Here is a 14,760-nt window from a genome sequence, read left to right as displayed (position 1 = left end):
ATCCTCCAGGTCTAGGAAAGTCTCCACAGTAATCTTCCAAGTTAGCCAGTTGTCCTGGTCAGTTAGCCACTCGAAAGACGGGAGACTGCTGACTGCTTGAGCCGGCTGCTGACCTTGGGGAACTGCTAGACGATCACCTGATCCATTTACGGTGGACATCTTCATTCTTCTTTAAAAAAAATCTTGAGGAGTGATCAACTTTTCTTGCTGGGCCCATAACCTTTTTTCTGAGAAAAATCGACTAAATGTATGCAAAAAAGACATGTTTTAGCTATTTCAAGTTACCTGGGAGATCCTGAAGATAATTAATGGTTGTGGAAAAAATCTAGTGATTTGGAAGAAAAACGCTTCTGTTCCAAAGATTCAAAAAATACTATTGATCCCAAATATTATAGGGGAAATTACCTATTCTCGGCCGTTTTGTTCTCTTCGGCTTTGGGGGTTTTTTGAAACCTATTGATCTCAGAGTTGGTCTCAAATCCTTCCCAACTAAGCTGAATTATATGGCCAAGTTTCAGGCAATTTGGCTGACAAAAACTCCCATGACGAAGAGAACAAACCTGCCGATAATACCCACTGTCACCCTATATGTGTTTGTCGTATTCATCTCCGGAAGAGATGAAATTTCTTCAGCAGCTCCAGCAGTTTCACCAGGAATTCCTTTAGAAGATCCTCCGGGAGCTCCGACAGGTTGCTCCGAAATATCATCTAACAGTTTCTCTGAGATTTTTTTCTAGTTGTTCCACCGGGATTTATTCTAGGAGTCCTCCGGGAATCCCTTAAGGATTTCTTCTGAGCGTTCCTCTAGGATTTCTTCCAGAAATTCCTCTAGAAGTTCCTCCAGGAATTTCTTTAAGAGTTTCCGCATTCCGTAAAAAGTTGTGGAATACCTAGGAATTCCTCTACGATATCCTCCGAGGAGTTCTTCTAGAGGGTACTCTGGAGATACCGAGAGTTTCCGAAAATTCTTTTAGGAATTCTTCCGGGAATTCTTCTAGTGTTTCCCCTGGGAATTCCTCTAAGGGTTCCTCTAAGAAATCCACTAAAATTTCCTCTAGAAATATCCCCAGGGAAAAGTTTATCCAGAAATTAATTTAGGAGATTCTTCAGGAATTCCTCTTGAAGTTTCTATGAACATTTCTCTAGGAGCTCCATCGGAAATTCATCTAGAAGTTCCTCTACGAGTTCTTCAGAAGTTCTTCTAGAAGTTGAATTTATTTTGTCAATTCTTCTAAAAGTTTTCTCGAAAATTCCCTTAAGAGTTCCCGGGAGTTTATCTTGGAGTTCTACCAAAATTTCATCTAGGGGTCCCCGGTAATTCCTCGAGCAGTTTCCCTGAGAATTTCTCTAGGAGTTCTTCCGGGAATTTCTCTAGTAATTTATCCACGCATTCCTCTAAGAGTTTCCCCAAGAATTTCTCTATGACATTCTCCTGAAGTTCCTTTAGGAGTACATCCGGGAATTTCTGTAGGCTCCATGGAATTTCTCTATGAATTACTCCGAGAATTCCTCAACGAATTTTCGGGAATTCCTTTAGGAGTATCCTTAGGAATTTCTCTTAGAGCTCCACCGGGAATTCCTCTAGGAGTACCCCCGAGAATTTATCTAGGAGTTCCCTCGGGAATTCATCTAGGAATTCTTCGGAAATCCTCTTCAAGTGCCTCCAAACATTTCTTTAGGAATTTCAACGGAATTTTCTCTGGGTGTTCCAACTGGGTGTTACTCTTGGAGTTCAACTGGGAATTTCTCTATGTGTTCCAGCGGGAATTCTTGAAAGATGTCCACCGGTAATTCCACTAGGTATTCCACCGGGAGCTTCTCTTGAAGTTCCTTCAGGAGTTCTTCCAGAAGTTCCTTCGGGATCTATTCCATGGTTTCCTTCGAGTATTTTTATAGAGTTCCTCCAGGAATTTTCAAGATTATTCTCTGATAAGTCTTCCGGCAGTTCCTCTCAATTTTGTATCGAAAGTTTCTCCGAGAAATTCTCCGGTAATACCTAAGGAATTTCTTCCAAAGGTTCCTTTAGTTCCTTCAGAATTTGTCCTTAATTTTTTTTTTCCAGAAATTCTTTCAAATAATTTATCATCCTAGTTAACTATTTTCTCCGGGAGCCAATTTGATAGTTCCTCCATAAATTGTCTCAAAACTTCTTCCTCTGGAAATGCTTCCGGAAATTTCTCTGAACATTTTTTTTGTAAGTTTCTCTGGGAATTCTTCTAAAACTTACTCCGGGTATTCTTCCACAAATTCCTTCAGTAATCGTTCCTTGCAGTTGCTTAGTGAATTAGGGAATACCAGGAGTTTCTACGAGAGTTCTTCTAAGACCTCCATGAGGAACTTCAGAAGCTTCGTTAGAAATTCTTTTAGGAGTTTCCCCGAGAATCCATCCAGAAGTTTCGATTGGATATATTCAAAGATTTTTTTCGCGACTGTTTTTTTTTTCTATGATTTCCTACGGCGCGTTCAGCAGTGGCCAACCGGAAATTTCTCCAGCAGTTGCTCCGGGAATTACTTCATAAGTTTCTCAGAAAGCTGCTCCAGGAGTTCCTTCAGAAGTTCCCCCAGAACGTTTTCTAAACCTTCACATTTTTTACCAGTTATTCTCTCAAGGAGTCTAAAATTTCTTCGGAAATTGCGTTAGGGATCATCCATAAATGACGCAGCTTTATTTAGTCGATTTTTTACTCTCCCTTCCCCCTCGTAGCATATTTCTCCATACCTAATATATAACTCGTCACACAATCCCTAACTTCCCCCTCCCCGCTCAAATGCAACGCCATTTATGGACGCTCCCTTAAAAGTTTCTGTGGAAATCCCGCAAGCAGTTCGGCAAAACTTTTTCAGGAGTTAATCTGGGATTTTTTATTGAGAATTCAAAAGTTTTTGGAGTAGACTTGGGAATTTCACCGCTAGTTTCTATCAAAATTCTTCCAGTTGTTCTAGTTTCTTAACTAGACCTAACTTATAATGTTCTCTGTTGAAAATCTTTCAAAAGGGCTGTTCGGTCCGAGATTGTGAACCACTGGTTCTGATCTCTTTAGATCAGTTTCCCCATCGAAGTCGGACGAGATATCGTTGTACGAAACCCCAAATTAGTTAGCCCACCAACCATAACTTGTGGAACACGCGTCTTGTTTTCGGTCCGGTCGAGAATAAAGTTCAAGTTTACGTCGTAGTCCGAGTAGTGCAGTGATTTTTTACGAGAAAGGTCGATGATCGAAGGCAGAGGTCCAGGACCTCTGAAGTGACCCGCGTCTGGACGGACATTTAATCTACAGGCCACTAATTAGTCCGTGCCAGAACAAAGGTTTCCCTCAGAAGTTCACCAGAAAACTCCAAGAGTCCTTACGAAAATGTTTCAATCAATTTCAATACATGGGGGGCTAGGAGGGGTTTTCCTTAAGGTTCCTGGGGTATGGTTCTGTAAAGAACTAATTTAAAGATGTTCTAGGACATCCAACAACTTAGGGTATCAAAGGACTTTCGCGAGTAAGTTTCTTAAGCTCTACAAGCGTAATCGATGGATTGTTGTTACATCACTGATACGGTGCACCATCCTACAGGTCCTTGGAGCATAGTTCTGTAGTGATGTAGTTTTCAAAGATATTCTAGGACCTCCAAGAACTTCCGCGGGTACAGGCCTGAAAATCTCCAATTAGTGGTTAGTGGTCCTATATAGTGGTTAAGGCTATGGATCGCCATTCCGGAGACGGCGGGTTCGATTCCCGTTCCGGTCGGAAAAAAATTTCTCTACTCCCTGGGCATAGCGTATTATTGAACTTGCCACACAATGTACAAATTCATGCAATGGCAGGCAAAGAAAGCCCTTCAATTAATTATTGTGGAAGTGCTCAAAAGAACACTAAGTTGAAGAGAGGCAGGCCAAGTTCCAGTGTGAACGTCGAGCCATAAAGAAGAAGAAGAAGAAGAAGAGGAGGAAGAAGAAGGCCTGAAAATCTACGAGCGTAATCAATTAATTGCCATACTAGTGATGCGGTGTAACAAACATCATACAGATCCATGGAGCATGGTTCTGTAGAAAACTACTTTCCAAAAATGTTATTGATCATCCAATAACTTACGCGAGTAAGGAAATTTGAGATCTACAAACGTAATAAATGATTTTTTGATACATTACTGATACGGTATAAAATCGTTCAGGTCCATGGAGCATAGTTCTGAAGAGATGTTATTTTCAAGGACGATCTAATGCATTCAAGAACTTCCACGAGTAAAGGCCTTAAGATCTTCAAGCAAAATCAATGGGTTATTGCTACATTACTAGTGCCGTGTAACATCCTATAGGTCCATAAAATATGGTTCTGTAGAGAACTACTTTCCAAAAGAAATCTGGATCATCAAAGAACTTCGGCAAGTAAAGGCCTTAAGGTCTACAAGTATAATAATGGAATGTTGTTACATTACTGATACGGTGTAACGGAGCTTGGCTATGTAAACGTATTCTAGGCCATGAAAGAACTTCCGCAAGTAAAGACCTGAAGATCTTCTAGCATAATCAATTAATTGTTGTCACATTACTGATACTGTGTAACATCATACTGAATTATGGAACACGGTTCTATAGAGATGTTATTTTCAAAGATTTCAAGGTAATCCAAGAACTTCCACGAATAAAGGGCCTTAAGATCAACGAGCATAATCAATGGATTATTCTTACATTACTGATGCGTTGCAACATCCTACAAGTTCATGGAACATGGTTCTGTAGAGAACTGCTTTCCAAAGATGGTCTATGTCATCAAAGAATACCCACGAGTAAAGAGTTTAGCGTAATCGATAGATTTTATTACATTACTGATACGGTGTAACACCCTACAGGTCCATAGAACGTAGTTCTGCAGAGAAGTTCATTTCAAAGATGATCTAGTGCATACAAGAACTTTCGCGAGTAAAGGCTAGAAGATCTACAAGCGAAATCAATGGGTTATTGCTACATTACTGATGCCGTGTAACATCCTATAGGTCCATGAAGCATGGTTCTGTAGAGAACTATTTTCCAACAAAAAAAAATCTAGATCATCCAAGAACTTCCGCAAGTAAAGGCCTTAAGGTCTACAAGTGTAATAATGAAATGTTGTTACATTACTGATGCGGTGTAACATGCTACAGGTCCTTGGCGCATAGTTCTGTAAACGTGTTCTAGGTCATCCAAGAACTTCCGGAAGTAAAGGCCTGAAACTACTAGCGCACTCAATCAATTGTTGTTACATTACTTATACGGTGTATCATCATACAGCTTTATAGATAAGTTATTTTCAAAGATTTTCTAGGTAATCCAATCTCCGCGAGTAAAGGCCTTATGATCAATGAGCATAATTAATGGAATGTTGTTACATTACTGATGCGGTGCAGTATCCTGCAGATCCATGGAAGACAGCTCTGTAGAGTCTTGATTTCCAAGGATGTTCTATGTTATCCAAGTACTCTCGCGAAGATAGACCTTAAGATCTGATGGATTGTTATTGTATTACTGAAACAATGCAACACTCTACAGGGCCATGAAAAATATTTTTTTTTGGAAAGTGATATCAAAAGATATTCTATGTCGTCAAAGAACTCTCGCGAAAAGGAAGATAGTTCCCTAGAGTACTAATTATTCCAAAGATACTATAGGTCCTCCAAATACTCTTGCGGATATTGCGGCCTTAAGATCTATAAGCGTGCATTACTGATGCGGTGCGTCATCCAACAGGCCTATGAAAGATAGTTTTATAGAATAGTGATTTACAAGGATGTTTTAGGTCATCGAAGTACTCTATTACCGGTAGAGCTACTTTATAAATTGTAGAAGGAATATCCAAATTCATTACGGAAGGAATTTCCAAAAGAAATTTCCGTAGATAAGTATTTCTCAAAGGAATTTCCCTAAAAAATATCCCCAAATAGTGCATAAAACTTTCAGAGGATTCTCCAAAGGAATTCTCAATTAAATTGACAAAGAAATAAAATAAGGAGATCAATAGCAAGGAGCTTGCTGAATTTCGTAAGAATATCTGAAAAAATGCCCATGTTTTTTTTTTATTTATGTGTATTTTAACTTAAATGCTAATTCTACACTCGCGAATGTTTTGGTTAATGTCGCTAAAATTCTTAAATAAAAATCCGAACGAATGTTTAAAAGATTTGCCGAAGATATTTGTTCAGTAATTTTCTTGCAAGTAATATTCAAACAATAACCTAAAAGATTCTCAAAAGAATCTTTAAGAAATTTCAAAATAGAATAAAAACAGTTTATAAATATACCGAGCACATTCTTAAAGAAATTGCTGAAGTAATTTCAAAGTAAATATTAAAGAAACTGGATTCGAACTAAATGTTCACTGAAGCTTTAGAGTGATAGAAGGAACAAATTCAGAAGGTACACAGCTAATGGCGTTCGGTATTTTTACCGAAATCTCAACCGCTGAGTGTTCGGTAATGGATTTTTAACGAAATTCTGTAAAAAATTAACAAATTTCGGTAAAATGTTATCGTTTATCTGTCAAACTCTAACGAACTTCGGTAAAAGTTACTACCTTTACTGAGTTCTTCCTGTAAAACCAACTTAACGGTTGAGATTTCGGTAAAACATTACCGAAGTCGATGATTTTGTTTAACTGTGTAGCATCCGAGTGTTTTCTTATTTTTGAGTTTTTCCATATAAAGTTGTACACCCTAATGATTGATATGCGCTGGACTGGACCGGATGGCTCCTGCTCATTCCGACAGTAAGAACGATCTCCTTTACATACGTATTCCAAGGGTAGCATTGCAATAACTGAAATTATTGCTTTTTGATTTATGTGAATTATCTATGACAACATCATATACATCTATTGAATTATAATAGCAAGTTAAGTGCCATGGCCACCAGTGGTGAAAAATTGATTGAAGATGAGCTTCAAAGTGAGTCACTGGAAAATGTGCGTACCCCATCTCCATCGATTTTGGACTCCCCATCCCAAGTACAAAAAGACAGCCCTGTTATATTGGGCTCAGAAGACGATGATGATGATAACGTGAATGTTACCATAAGGCCAGTGCAGCCGTTCATAAGTGATGATCAGAATATGAGTGTTACGGGGGGTGATACAAATGAAGATGATAAGGGGCCGAAGAAACGTCATGGTTTGTGTGGTGCAGCGCGCAGGCGCCTTCAAAAGCTGTTAAAGAGTGGGGTGGACTTTGTTGAAGCCCGGGAGCAGGCAAAGGCCCCCTTACCCAACACTCCAAAGCGGCAGAGAAGGGACGATCTCGACCGCACGAATAGCAGTGATGAGAAGCCTGCATCAAAAAAGACTCGAGAAGTTCGAGTCTCCCACCAAGGTAAAGCGAGTAGCAGGGATGATCAAGCCCCACCGCGCCAGGTAAATTTTAATATCGCCATACAATCAAACGTAACTGCTGTTAGGAACGTAGGGGACGACAGGGATTCCATTAACCCAGTACGCCCATATGGTCCAAAAGCAATGCGTGGACGGGAACGAGATGCCCTTCCAGCGCCATCGTACACTGAAATTGCTAGCAGGGTAAGATTGGGAATTTTGCCAACGAATTATCCTGCTGTCGAACTCTCAACCGACCAACAAGAAGTGGTTCAGGAAGCTCTTCTGTTGAAGGTTGTGCAGCAGCGACGGGAACAGTTTAAACCGAAATTTGCTTGTTGTCGGTTCCGTCCTGGGTATTTAGTGCTCACATGTCAGGACAAGGACACAGCAGAATGGGTCAAGGACAAGTTTAACTCGCTAACTCTATGGGAAGGAGCTGATCTTGTAGTAGTGGACGAAGATAAAATCCCACGTCCCGACGAGCTGATCGCTTTCTTCGCATGGAGTGGCAAATATAGCAACGATATGATTCTTTCCCTCATTGAAAGCCAAAACGATAATATCATTACGGACGCGTGGAGAATTCTCCGCCGGCATATAAAAGGCGATCAAGTCGAACTCGTTCTTACAGTCGACGATGCTTCTTTGCGTAAACTCAGGGAAAGACAGTTTGTATTAAACTACAGGTATGGGCAGATTCTCATAAAAAAGAAACGCTCTGGCCAACTAAATACTGCTGAGCAAACCCCCTCAAATGCTCTGGAAGATGTGGCCATGGACTCTATTCGAGACCAACAAGACCTAGCTATGCCAGGGACAAGTGGGGTTGGCAGGGGGCCCTGTATGTTATCCAAAACTGAACTTCCTGCTAGAAAAGCCAGTCCGGAGATTAGTGTCCATCAAGCTGGTGGAGGTTCTAGGTATGTTGGTTCAAACGTCCAAGGGCAATCATCTGCCTATGGATACGGAAAACCACCGCGCAATATGCAAAATACAAACGCCGGTAAGTCGTCGGTTCAATGCCGTCTTCAGCAGAGGGAATAATGTGCCCATGTAAGAAGGTAAGTAAGCCGTAAAATTAAAAAAAAAATAAATAAAATAAAAATAATTACTGTAAAAATGAGTTATATAAAGATTATTCAGGCAAATCTTCATCATGCGAAGGGTGCATCTGCAGTCCTTAGTAGAAGATTTACCAAAGACAACATAGACTTGGGCTTGATCCAGGAGCCCTGGGTCCGGAATGGTAGGGTATTAGGTTGCTCTTCATCAAATTGTAAACTCGTGTACGATGAGAGTCAGTCCAAGCCAAGGACTGCAATTGTAGTAAATAGGAGGACAAAATTCGTCCCAATTACTGAATTCATTATGAAAGACATTGTTGCGATCAAAATGGAGGTGCCAACAACCCGGGGAAAAACTGAGGTATGTATTGCTTCTGCATATTTCCCAGGGGACGTTGAAGACGTTCCTCCATCTTCGGTCGTGAATTTCATCAATTACTGTAAAAAAATAAATGCCCAATTTATAATAGGGTGCGACGCAAATGCCCATCATACAATATGGAGCAGCTCTGATATTAATAAAAGAGGAGAAGATCTCCTGAATTACATATCGTCTAATAGTATTGACATATGTAATAGAGGAGATTCTCCAACTTTTATAAATGCCATCCGGCAAGAGGTTTTGGATCTTACAATTTGTAGCGACCTCTTGTCGGACAAGATTGTGAACTGGCATGTTTCCGATGAAGAATCATTGTCAGATCATAAACATATCCGGTTTGACTATAAAGCTGGACTACAAGTATCGGAGACCTTCAGAAATCCAAGAAAAACAAACTGGGATCTCTATCGTTTCCATTTGTTGAATGAAATTTCATATAACGGAGAGCAAATTACTTCGGTTTCACAGTTGGAAGGTGTCTCTGATGAAATTGGAAACAAATTGGTCTCTTCGTATCATGCCAGCTGTCCTGTTCAACATAGGTCATCAAACAGGGATGTATCATGGTGGAACAACAGGTTGGCGGAATTGAGAAAGAAATCTAGACGTTTGTTTAACAGGGCGAAAGTTACTTCTGACTGGGATCCATATAAAAAGGCCCTATCAGAATATAACAAAGAATTAAGGCAAGCCAAACGAAAGGATTGGAAGAGGGTATGTGAAGAGATAAACAACGCCCCTACAGCTGCAAGGCTACACAAAGTCCTTTCTAAGGACCATTCAAATGGTCTTGGCAGCCTTAAAAAAGAAGATGGAAGCTTTACCGTCGATTCTTCGGAAACGTTGGAAGTAATGATAAGAACTCACTTTCCAGGGTCGATTCCTTATTTGAATGATGAGCAGGACTCAGACGAGGCAAGACATGTATGGTCGACAAATGCCTATCAAAAAGCTTGTAAAATCTTCACGTCATCTAGGGTCGAATGGGCATTGAGTTCTTTTCAACCTTTCAAATCAGCTGGGAAAGATGAAATCTTCCCAGCGCTACTTCAACAAGGTAAAGAAGTGCTTTGTTCGCTTATAACTGAAATGTTCAAGGCTAGCGTCACTCTGGGCTACATACCTAAAGCATGGAGGAAGGTTCGAGTTGTGTTTATTCCGAAAGCTGGCAAAAGGGATAAAACAACTCCAAAAGCTTTCAGACCGATAAGCCTTTCCTCAGTTCTATTGAAAACAATGGAAAAGGTATTGGATGACTTTATCAAGTCAACCAGCTTAGTAGAGATAGGGTAAAAGGGTATAATGCGCCCCACCGGGGCAAAACGCCCCTCTTCATTTTCTAGCGATTCAAGCGCTTTTCGCATGCGTGATCGATTAGAAATCTCAAATATTGAAGAATTATTGCCATCAAGCTGGTCCGTTAGTGGATTGGTACAGAAAAGCAATAAAAATATCAAAAAGTCTGAAATCGAGGCTTTCGGCGTAATATTTTACCTTTTGTAAGCTGACTTCACTGTAAACGAAGCTAGTTCTGTTCGCTTGTGATACTTTGCAACTTTTATGCAGTTAAACACTTGTTAAAAGACCCTCCTAGGATAAGCATGTGGTGGAATTATCCCCTAGGACAGTTTTATCACGGGGCTGGACGTTTTTCTTTTGATGGGGCGTATTGCCCCGTTTGTTTTGAAAAGGCAAATTTTGGAACGTTTTCGAAAAACGTTTCAAAGCTTCCATGGCCACCTCTCCAAAGGCAAAGTTCACATGCAACACTTCACTAACTTTAGTAACAACGGTTTGCAGTGAACAATACATGGAATAAGGCGCCAGTTTTAGATATATTGCCGTTTCTGCTTAGGGGGGGCATATTATACCTGTTTACCCTACCTCTTAGCAAATTTCAATTTGCGTATCAAGCTGGTAAATCTACAATAACAGCGCTTCAGTTGCTAGTAAATAAAATTGAGAAATCGCTTCAAGCCAAGGAAATTGCCGTGGCTGCCTTTCTCGATATCGAAGGAGCATTTGATAATGCATCCTACAGCTCAATGCGTTCAGCATTGGAAGCTAGAGGCTTGCATAAATGCATAATAGAATGGATAATGGCTATGCTGAAAGATCGGGAGATTTCTGCTGATCTTGGAGGTGCGCAACTATCTGTTAGATCTATGAAGGGCTGTCCTCAAGGCGGAGTATTATCGCCCTTGCTGTGGTCTTTGGTAGTAGACGAACTCCTTAAAAAGCTAGCTGATCAAGGTTTTGAGATCATTGGATATGCAGATGATGTGACCATTATTGTACGTGGGAAATTCGATGCCACGATCTCTAATCGGCTACAATTTGCGCTCAATATTACGCTAGAATGGTGTAGGAAAGAGGGCTTAAACGTAAACCCCTCAAAAACCACTATAGTTCCTTTCACTAGAAGGAAGAAATTAAGTCTTATGCAGCCTTATTTAGACGGAGTTCAAATTCACTTCTCAGAAGAAGTCAAACATCTTGGCGTTACTTTGGACAAGAAACTGAACTGGAATTCTCATCTGAACAAGGTTATTACAAAGGGTACAAATGCTCTTTGGGTCTGCAGTAAAGCCCTAGGTAAAACCTGGGGACTTCGACCAAATATGGTATACTGGATTTATTCAGCAATAGTCCGGCCGAAAATAACATATGCTTCACTTGTCTGGTGGCCCAAAACAAATGAGGTAACCGCTCAAAGGAAATTAAGCAAGCTTCAAAGGCTTGCTTGCATATCAATAACAGGGGCAATGAAAAGTACACCATCAGCTGCTTTAGATGCCCTTCTCAATCTACTACCATTGCATCAATTTGTGCAAATGCAAGCGGCAAAAAGTGCCCTGCAATTTATTAGTTTCAACAAAACAATGGACGGGGATCTTGTGGGTCATCTGAAGATCATTAGAGACTTCGATCTGAACTCAAGTATAAAAACAGTGGAAGATTGGATGATTACGAAGACCAACTATGATGTTCCCTTTAAAGTGGTGAAACCCAGCCGCTATGTTTGGGATTCTGGTGGGCCAAGTTTACGTCCAGGTTCTATTGTATTTTATACTGACGGTTCCAAAATGGGTGAAAATACAGGGGCTGGAATTGTAGGCCCTGGCATCAATAAAGCTATACCAATGGAATACAGTCCCACTGTGTTTCAAGCAGAAATTCAAGCAATTTTGGAGTGTGCTTATACATGCCTCAAGAGAAACTACAGGTTTGCCAAAATCTGTATCTTCTCAGATAGTCAAGCTGCTCTAAATGCGCTAAAGGCATTCACGTGCCAATCTAAGCTGGTGTGGGAATGCATTCTTTCTCTGAAGCAATTGGCCATTAGGAACGAGGTTATACTATATTGGGTTCCTGGTCATTGTGGAATTCAAGGAAATGAAAAAGCCGACAAATTAGCAAGACACGGTGCAGCATCGTGTTTTGTTGGTCCTAAACCATTTTGTGGAGTTCCGGAGTGTACTCTTAGAATGAAACTTAAAACCTGGGAAATGTCTATGGTAGAATCTAATTGGAATGCCACGGATACTTGTAGACAAGCTAAAAGATTTATAAGACCCAGTGCAGCAAAAGCCAAGGCCATATTAAATCTGAACAAAAAATATCTTAGGGTAATAACCGGTCTGATGACTGGGCACTGCCCAAGCAGATATCACTTAAATAAGATTGGTAAAATTCAATCTTCTGAATGTCGTTTTTGTCAAACGGAAAACGAAACTGCTGAACACATTCTATGCAAATGTGGAGTACTATATAATTTAAGGTCGTCAATATTAGGGAAAGGGTTATTAGAGCCCTTGGAAATTTGGCAATTTAATCCGAACAGGGTAATCGACTTCATAAAACGAGTTGAGCCTAGTTGGGATCAAGTGCTACATCAACCAATGTCCATCGCATCTCAATTGTGACAGGATATTTGATAAGCACTAAAGCAAACATGGGTCATGCCACAATATTCCTACATAATGGAAGCAGTGGCTCAAAGGCTCTACAGATAAGGGATAAGGGATCTATGACAACCCATAACCGTCACCAGTCGCAATTGATATGCCCCTCCATGCGGGTAAGCGCCGATAGTATCTTATATTCATTTCGTTGCAAATTTGTACTCTGTAGGCACTGTACTCCGTATACGTGGAAGGTACGTCAACGCATAAATGATGATTAGGATTCGATGAGTCGACATGCAAAGGTTGTGCAATTTCAGTGACCATTTGTTCAACCCACTCTCTCATTCAGTCGATCCATGACTGGAGGGCCCATCGTAGGGTGGATTACCAATATGCAAACAATCATCATCGCATCTCGAAGCAGCATATTTTCATAAGAAGGTATTTACAAGATGGGCTACAAAGTTTATCTTGCCGAGAGTGGCTTGATGAGAGCACATTTTCTCAACCGTTAGATACGTGTGCGTCGTGCACTGCAGAGTGGGAGCCAGTTATGTTGCACCAAACCGTGTCCACTGGGGATTGGTGTCACTCTCCTATACCAAAGTGGGTTCGAAGGTCTCTTGTTTTCCGTGGGAAGCAAACAGTTAAATGCATTTGCAGGTATACGTTGGTACCTACTTGAAACCCGCGTGGTCAAGCTTGTTTCCAGTATTTGCCTTGGACATATCTGTTTACTGTGTTTCTTATGTTGAATCTAATTTGGATAAACATTTTCCCTCCGTTCTCTCTCTTGTTGCAGGTATTCGGTATCATTTGCATGGCCTGTGCGTCACCTGCCCTGGTCGGAGGCACCCATTGGTTCCTGTTTGTCGTGGTCACATCATTTATTGCCACCGTACTGTGGAGCTTTGTGTACCTGCTCGGTATCCGGGAGGTACTGAACCTGCCCATCAACTGGATTCTGACGGTAAGTAGCTTGTTCAGGTCACAGAAAACGGACTTTTAAGACTGCAATTTCGATGAAAATGGTGAATATGCAACTTGTTTATATTCATCACTTGTTGTTGATACCACACCACTTGTTCTCTGTGTTGATACTTCAATTACGCCAGGTAGCGCTAGCGTTCTAAAGATTTTAAAAAGGTGTTTTGGCCCTTCAAAACAAAACGAGCTATAACTTGAACGTCCGTTCTCTGTGATCCACTTTTGAAAACAATCATAAATGGAAATAGATCCCACCCACGAAAAAAAAAACCGATACCCGATCGTTTGTAATAACGACAAGACCCCTCGAAACTTACGCCGTCTGCACCGTTCACACGTAGGTATGTAGGAAGCAGCTACCCGAGTGTGTAATCGATTCCTCTCTTAGTCCGGGCCGGATTCGGCTCAGGACGGAGCTGTTGCGTCTCGTCGTTGTTGATCGGTCGCCGCCGCCGGTCGATCGGCTCCAGTTAGTCAATGGAGCGTGAAGCCCCTTTGTGGGAGTTGAACCGCGATGACCGAATTTTGTTTGTCTGGTTTGATGTTCGGAGGCGGTGGGATCGATTTTATGACAACCAGACCGATTTTGGGATTAATTTCTCTGCTTTTCATTTTAGGAGTTGATAAATACGGGCTTTGCAACGTTGCTGTACCTCATTGCATTCATTGTGCAGCTGGCGACGTGGTCCAATCTGTACGGGTACTTTAGGAGCGCGAACATCGCGGCGGGGGTGAGTAAATGAAAATTTTAATGTTTGTTTTTTTTTTTTTCTACTTTTTTGCATGAGTAACTCTCGCTGAAACCAGGCTGCAGTTTTTGCTTTAAATCTGTGAATATAGTTTGTTACATTCAAAATCTATACGCTTAGCCGGGCGGATGTAACATGAATGAAAACTGGAAGCAGCACTTCGTCAAACACTTGAATTGCACTCAAAGCGAATAGCCACAAGCTTCTATCAAAACTTACAACAATATTATATTTGGAGTTAATGGTCAACAGCAGCCGGCCATGGGTGTTAAGCACACCAGGAAACAAACAACATAACATCGCAGCCGTTGAATTGAATTGCACTCTAGACGGTCAATACAC

The 14,760-nt window shown here is 40.9% G+C and overlaps 1 protein-coding gene across 1 annotated transcript in view; it reads left to right on the top strand.

Moving 5' to 3' along the window:
- Positions 1 to 14,760, top strand: part of LOC134283993 (CKLF-like MARVEL transmembrane domain-containing protein 4) — a 52,703-nt gene that overhangs the window by 25,053 nt on the left and 12,890 nt on the right. The window contains exons 2-3 of the mRNA XM_062845173.1: positions 13,485 to 13,652; positions 14,287 to 14,400. Coding sequence (XP_062701157.1) covers positions 13,485 to 13,652; positions 14,287 to 14,400 — 282 coding nt within the window. The remainder of the gene's footprint in view (positions 1 to 13,484; positions 13,653 to 14,286; positions 14,401 to 14,760) is intronic.

This window comes from Aedes albopictus, chromosome 1 (genome assembly GCF_035046485.1).
Source record: "Aedes albopictus strain Foshan chromosome 1, AalbF5, whole genome shotgun sequence".
Taxonomy (NCBI): Eukaryota; Metazoa; Arthropoda; class Insecta; order Diptera; family Culicidae; genus Aedes; species Aedes albopictus.
The sequence above is the reverse complement of the archived record's forward strand: the minus strand, read 5'-3'. Positions and strand labels throughout refer to the sequence as shown.